The sequence below is a fragment of the Eptatretus burgeri genome, chromosome 9, assembly GCF_056783735.1.
Source record: "Eptatretus burgeri isolate ZD-2024b chromosome 9, Ebu_testis_v1, whole genome shotgun sequence".
In the NCBI taxonomy this organism is placed as follows: Eukaryota; Metazoa; Chordata; class Myxini; order Myxiniformes; family Myxinidae; genus Eptatretus; species Eptatretus burgeri.
Genome location: NC_140969.1, coordinates 103796353 through 103804388, shown reverse-complemented (window position 1 = coordinate 103804388; position 8036 = coordinate 103796353). Strand labels below are relative to the sequence as shown.

At 38.6% G+C, this 8036-nt stretch overlaps 1 protein-coding gene across 2 annotated transcripts in view; it reads right to left on the bottom strand.

The window, feature by feature from the left end:
- Positions 1 to 8036, bottom strand: part of LOC147020805 (small conductance calcium-activated potassium channel protein 2-like) — a 224173-nt gene that overhangs the window by 64158 nt on the left and 151979 nt on the right. For both annotated transcript variants that reach the window (XM_085896434.1, XM_085896433.1), the window contains exon 7: positions 2256 to 2325. In XM_085896434.1, coding sequence (XP_085752560.1) covers positions 2256 to 2325 — 70 coding nt within the window. The remainder of the gene's footprint in view (positions 1 to 2255; positions 2326 to 8036) is intronic.

Here is an 8036-nt window from a genome sequence, read left to right as displayed (position 1 = left end):
GACCACACCTGCAGTGTGTAAAAGATGAATCCATGGCCTTGCAGAAAGTGTCATGGTTGTTGTTGTTGTGTATGAGTGTAGGAATCTTCTACTCAGTCCCATGCAACCTGAAATGTGCTATGGAGGGCAGTTGGCCAGTGAAATTGGAAAGGTAGTTTCTAAATTGAGTATTTGGGTTCAGCTGACAGCTGGAGCAAGTGATATCCACTGGGGAACATGGTCAATTGGAATGGATTGTTCATTAGATAAACCAAATTGTCATTAAGGTAGACCTGTTTGTGTTTTTGGAAGCCATTCTCTCCCTGTGAAGAGACATCAGAGTGAGGAGACAGCGAAGAATTTTGTACATTTTTGAATTTTATTTGCAACTCGGGGGATAGTACGATAAGGAAGAGAGGTAAGTTATCTATGGTGCTTCCAACAGCCCCTCCTGATTTCTTTTGTGGAGGTTAATTAGGTGTGAGTCTAAGTATTAAGGCTGGAACTGTTGTCCCTACAGTGAACCATGCATGAGCTGTGGTTCTAGAGAAGGGGGGAGGGGCAGCTGTGTTACGTGTGTGGGGTGAGTGTTAGGGGTTCTCCATCTAACAGCTTACTTTAATACAGATATAAATTTAAAGAGTAGTATGGTCCGTGTACGAGTCGTTAGCCAATATTGATGTAATTAAGTAGGGAAACGTAGTTTAAGGATTGTCTTGTTTAAATGTGCACCATACGGAGGATGGTGTGTGGTAATAATAAAATAGGGTTTAAGGTTAAGTTACTCATATGTATAACCTCTTGTAATGTCCCCAGGTAAGGCTCCGAGGTTGTGCGTGGTAAAGCGAGAGATAATGTTTCCACATGATTGGCGGTGTTTATCGCTCCTCGGACGATACAGTAAAGGCTGTATGAGACGCGGTCCCGGCGCTCTCACCACTCACAGTTTGGAGTCGCACATTGATTGGTATATAACTGTAAGGCTTCAGTCACAATTGGATGGACACTTGCTATGATGCCCTGATGATGTGCTAATAAGGGCGAAACCGGTCAGTAACTGCATTTTTATTCACTTGTGACAGCTTCTGATATTATGAATTACATTTACCATCGTTGTAATTAGCACTGAGAGATGCTCTTTCTTCCAGGTGGAACAGATAAAACCGTGCGTCATATTGGAGAATGGTCGTACAATATACAGGGTGGAACAGATAAATGGGAGATTTAAAAAACTTGGTAATGAAATACACATTTTGTATTTGCCAAATTACAAATATGCCATCTTAAAGTACGTAGCATGCCATATATTTATTGAGGATCAATCACATCTTTGAGGTGACCTCCATCTCTGCACAGGAATTCCTCTAGTCTTCCACACATGCTTCCCATGACATGGTGTAGCATCTCCAAATAAATTCCAGCAATTTTTTGACGGTATGATGTAAATGGTATGATGTGGACAAGAGGATGTAGGGTGATGCAATAAGTTTTCAAAACAGAATGACGTAGCGGGGTGACGGGTAGTTTTCCCACGATACTGGCACCCAGAAAATCAGTCTTTAAATTATCTCGTTTCTCTGCCCCACGCAGTGTATATACATAAAATTTTCTTTTGAATTGCATACTTGTATAATGAAAAATACACAACACATTGGCTTATCTTGGATTAGCCGAAAATATGTTGGCCTATCTTGTGTCTCATTAATATAATTTTAAATGTCCCTTTTATAAACAGTAAGTATGCACTCTTTAGCTCTCAATGTGTTCCCTATGCACTTTTTAACCCCATAATTTTGTGCAAAGCACATTCTATCATCAGTCAGCTGCAACAGCGAAATCTTTACACTGGGGGCTGCTTTATAGTGTATTTCCATTTGCTCAATTGCCAGCGTTACCTTGCTTTCAATCTGATGGCCTTATTGTAAATGATGCCAACAGCTAGCCAATGCCAGGGGCATGATAAACATTCTACTGTGTTTGGAGTCGTTGGTGGAAAGTTCTTGGATTAATTTCCCAAATGGGCCATTTATTTGCTTTGAGTCTTTCGCTTCCATTTATATTTTGCAATATTCCCTGAAAATGTTTCCTCATAATCCCCCTGCCACCTGATGTAATGAAATGTTCTTTGTGTGACACGCAACATCTCTTTATAGAATAAGCTTGGCCCAATGTCATGTTGAAAGAATGACACATAATTCAAGGCTTTCTTGGTGTATTTATGCAAGGGAATGGTCAAAAGGAATGATGTAAGAGGAGGTCAAACATGATTTTCATACCTTGGCTAAATCCACCAACGTATTTGCCTGATCTGACAGTTTTCGCTGTTCCATCTTCACACTTCGTAGCCTGCACAACACAAATCAATGTCTTCTCCAAAATAGTAATAATTTCAAATTTATTTGCTAATACACTGCTAAGGAATATTAAAACGTGATCACTGCTTTTATAATGATGGTTAAGGCACAAAAATTATGATAAAAATCACTTCAATGGTAACTGAATTAATATGAATGCAAAACAATTATCAAGTCATTTGATTTGATGTTAAATTTTAATAGGACAGGCAACACAAAGGAGTAATTGACCTGCGCGTCAACACCACTGAAAGTTCTCTCTACCCACATTTGACTCTTGAATTAGATGATTCAGTCCCTTCAATGTTTAACCTATGCCAAACATTTTAGAACCCTCCCTCCACTCACATTTCTCTTTTTTGCTTTGATAAAGAGCTTGTGCTCAAAACATCAGCTGGGTGTCCTTGTTTCCCACAGCCTTGAGTTGACAAGCCCTTACCAGTTTTTTGTCGACAAAAAAAATCGATTGTTTATGGTGATACAAAAGTGCAGAATTCTCCATAAAAGTCAGTGGTTCAAATACAAATAATTTGTGATTCACCACCAGGTGTTTGAGCAGAAATTTCAGGTAGAAAATGAGACTGTTTATCTTGCACACAAAAGTGGCAACGAAGTTCTTTTACCCTGATCCATTTCTCACATTTTTCTCGGTGGAGTGTTTCCCTTTCTCTCCTCCCTCTTTCATTATTTTAGCTCTTACTGTGTTTACGGGTTTCATGCATTAGCATTTTGGAGTTATTGAAAGATACGAGTTGACTCTCCCTGATTCCAACGAACAGTAAAGAAGTATAAATGAATGGACATGGGTTTTAATTGCTGTATGCAACACCCTAGAAGTAATAGCTCAAACATAAGTAAATGAACAATGAATAAATTCTTGCGAATTCCAATTTTCACCAAGTCAAATCGCCTTTGATCGTATGTTGTTGAATTGGTAAGAATTAACTGTCTTCACAATGTCCTTGTTCTCCGGCACAGTAGATCGAAACATATTTTAAAACTAGAAGGGCACTTGGTTGAGCACATACCTCTGCCATGTAATGCCTGATCCATGAGAACATATTGGGCCCAATATATTTTTGAAATATCATGCCATATATATATATATATATATATATATATATATATATATATATATATATATATATATATATATATACATATATATATATATATATATATATATATATATATATATTTGCCCTATCTCTCAATGTTGAAGAATCACTTTTAAAACTCGAGTAGTCAGATCCGGATCTTCAACAAACTCTAATCAGTTCGTCCTTGTCACACACCGAACCTGTCCACAAAATTTCATCCAGATATGTACACAACTTTTTAAGATATCCTGCACACAAACAAACAAACAGACAAACAAATGAAATTGCTTGTTGAGAAAGGAATTGCCGGAATAACTTTGTCATATCTCCATGATCTCTGAAAAAACAAAAACCTGGAAATCAATTTGGTTCTTATAAGTCGATAGTGCTACTGTTTTATGAGTTATAGCACTTAGTTTGGTCATGATCATAACTTGGACGTCAATCGGACTTAAAATGGCGTTTTTATCGCAATTTGAAATTTTTGACCAGACCCCCCTGATATTTGACCCCGACCACTAAGAAGGGTGTTAGTGTGACACCCCACTGAGACATATGGTTGGATGCAGAATTGGAAGATGCACATTTTGGATTTGGTTTGAAGTTGATACGACCATTTTAGGAGACGTTATTGCGAAAATAATAATTTCGGTTTTTCGGTGACCTTGACCTTTGACCTAGATTCACTAAAAACGACAAGTGTCTAAGTTGGACCATGGCCGACGTCTGTACCCAGTTTGGTCATGATCGCTGAAATGGTGTGGCTGCTACAGGGTAAACAAACACACAAACAGACAGACACAGAATGACACAAACAACCGACCAACATAATTGCCGAAATTCGAAGGATTTCGGCATTTCACAAGAAGACGATGTCGTGCAGAGCACGATACTTGCAAAATCCATAAAACAAATTTGACCTCAAAAATAATTGGTGGTTGAATTCAATAACCAAATATGCAACTCTTCAAATTTCAAGTCAATCTGATGAAAATTGACAATTTTGGAAATTCGGCCTATGTTGTCCTTTTGGCCGATGTTGATCTCAAAAATAATTGGTGGTTGAATTCAGTGACCTGATATGCAAATCCCGTTCAAATTTCAAGTTAATGAGATGAAAATTGAGGATTTTAGAAACCTCACCAAATGTATTGACCTTGGGCCTATGTTGGCCGAAAAAAAGAATTGCCTTGTTGAATTCAGTGACCTGAAATATAAATCCTTTTCAAATTTCAAATCAATCGGATGAAAATTGACAATTTTAGAAATTCGGCCTATGTAGACCTTTTGGCCGATGTTGACCTCAAAAATAATTGGTGGTTGAATTCAGTGACCTGATTTGCAAATCCTCTTCAAATTTCATGTCAATCGGATGAAAATTGAGGATTTTAGAAATGCAGCCTTAGTTGTTGACCTTTGGCCTATGTTGACTTTTTGACCTCAAAAACAATAGGATTTTTCCTTATGACAAACTCTACCATGTGGTGAAGTTTCGTGAAGATCGGTTTAAAATTGCGACCTATAGGCGACAAACGGACACAGACAGAATAACAACATCGACTAACCAATATACTTGAAAAACTTCGATTTTGCAAGAAACAAACAAGCAGTCATAGACTGGTACTTACGAAATCGTCAACTTGACCTCTGACCTTGTCTAATAAAAGCTGTCTCTAGAGAAGGTAGCGATGCAAACCAGAAGTTTCTACAATGATTCTGTACCAAACCATCAAAAATAGAATGTTTGACCTCACTGTGACCTTGACCTTTGACCGAGTTTGACCAAAATCTAATCAGCACTAGCCATCACCGTCCTGAATCAAGTGGTGTAATTTGACATTGGTAGCTTCTTCCGTTCACGAGTTATCGTGCCTACAAACAAACACACAAACACACACACACAAACAAACACACAAGCAAGCAGTCATAGACTGGCACTTACGAAATCGTCAACTTGACCTCTGACCTTGTCTAATAAAAGCTGTCTATAGAGAAGGTAGCGACGCAAACCAGAAGTTTCTACGATGATTCTGTACCAAACTATCAAAAATCGTAACGTCGACCGAAGCAAAAATCTCCATTTCTCCACGCAATTATTTAATATTATTTTATCAAAGTCACAAAACCGTAATATTCAGCCATCCACCAACAATCTTTACATAATCTGACGGCTGAGCGAGTCAGGCATGCGACGATAACCTTTATTGGGATAAAAAAAAGACTTTTAAACACCATCTTTATCGAAAACACCGTCAGCGCGCACACACAAAACCTTTACATGACTCAACGACGCGTCTGCTCGAGCGCGTTGCACCACGTGACGAGCCGTGACGTGGCGAGTGAAATATTTTTTTATACAATCTTAAAACGTCTCCAAAACATCCGATTTTACCAGAATTTCGACAACCGGGTGTTAAGCGTCCTAAGCGATCGCAAAAACCGAAGACAAAATTAAAATTGAAGTTAAAACGAACTCGTAATGTCGACCGAAGCAAAAATACTCCATTTCTCCACCTGAATTTACGGAATTATGTTTGACCTCACTGTGACCTTGACCTTTGACCAAAATCTAATCAGCGCTAGCAATCACCCTCCTGAATCACATGGTGTAATTTGGCATTGGAAGCTTCTTCCGTTCTCGGGTTATCGTGCCAACAAACAAACACACAAACACACACACAAACAACCAGAGGACGGAAGTCATCAATATACTTCCGAAATCTTTAGATTTCGTAAGTAACAAACACACAAACACACAAACAGATGACGGAAGTCATCAATATACTTACGAAATCTTTAGATTTCGTAAGTAACAAGCAGTCATAGACTGGTACTTACTAAATCGTCAACTTTACCTCTGACCTTGTCTAATAAAAGCTGTCCCTTGAGAAGGTAGCGACGCAAACCAGAAGTTTCTACGATGATTCTGTACCAAACCATCAAAAATCGAATGTTTGACCTCACTGTGACCGATTTTGACCAAAATCTAATCAGTACTAGCCATCACCCTCCTGAATCACGTGGTGCAATTTGACATCGGTAGCTTCTTCCGTTCTCGAGTTATCGTGCCTACAAACAAACACACAAACACACACACAAACAAACACACACACACACAAACACACAAACAGATGACGGAAGTCATCAATATACTTACGAAATCCAAGCAGTCATAGACTGGTACTTACAAAATCATCAACTTGACCTCTGACCTTGTCTAATAAAAGCTTTCTCTAGAGAAGGTAGCGACGCAAACCAGAAGTTTCTACGATGATTCTGTACCAAACCATCATAAATCGAATGTTTGACCTCACTGTGACCTTGACCTTTGACCGATTTTGACCAAAATCTTATCAGTACTAGCCATCACCCTCCTGAATCACGTGGTGTAATTTGACATTGGTAGCTTCTTCCGTTCCTGAGTTATCGTGCCTACAAACAAACACACAAACACACACACAAACAAACACACACACACACAAACAGATGACGGAAGTCACCAATATACTTACGAAATCTTTAGATTTCGTAAGTAACAAACAGAAAGGGGTGAAAACATTACCTCCTTCACCTTCGGTGGAGGAGGAAATGAAAAAAAACATGACCCACGACAATGGTAGGAAAATATTATATCAGCCATGGTTCGTTCGGCCTCAGCCGTTTATACCTGAAATGTGAAACACCCTACAACCCATACCTACAGAAAACAGATATTTTGAAACGCCGGCTGCATTTTCCATCCAATAATCATGTAACTTTGTTAAAAAAAAAAATATATATATATATATATATATATATATATATATATATATATATATATATATATATATATATATATATATATATATAATCCATGGGTAGGCGTTTCTATGTTGAAAGTTTTGTGTCGATCGCTCAAGCAGTTGTGGAGAAAACAAATTAAAAAGCTAACCTGAAAGAGCAATCAGAGATTGCAGACCCTCGCCAGGACTTTTTAAGTGTGGTGTATTTTGTGTGGCATATAAATAGAAGAATGTACTAAATGAAAGGTCATTGACTGCAAATGAAAGGTCTAAATGGTCTTGTTGTAAATGTGTCAAAGGTCGAAAGGTCTGAAAAGATCTAAATGCATCTAACGCCCTGTTCTTCATTTCACGGCTCGCAAGCCACTGGCGGCCTAAAATGCAGCCCCTGACATGCGGCCAATAATACACCAATGTGAAAACACCCCTTCATAATCTGCCGTAAATGCTCTCAAATTGACCCAATGGCTTCAAATGAGTGTTCCAATGCGAAGCATAAAAGTAACATAACTACATCAGGATCTGGGTGCAGTATAAAAACGATTACATTTGGACCCAGTTAACCACAACGAAGAAGAGTATGTGGAGGCGGGCCCGATTAGCAGCCATTATGGAGTCTTGCAGGCAGAGTGGCGGCTCTCACACTGATGTCTTATCGGCAAAAGTGGTCCCCCTCTAAACAAGCTCGAATGAGCTAAGATCCTCGTCCTCTTAATTATGATATCATAAAAACGAATATGACTTCATTGTGATGCATCAGGTTTGCGATAAATTATCTGTGCTAATGCCCGGCTTGATTCCCGCAAACAAAATTCAAACAG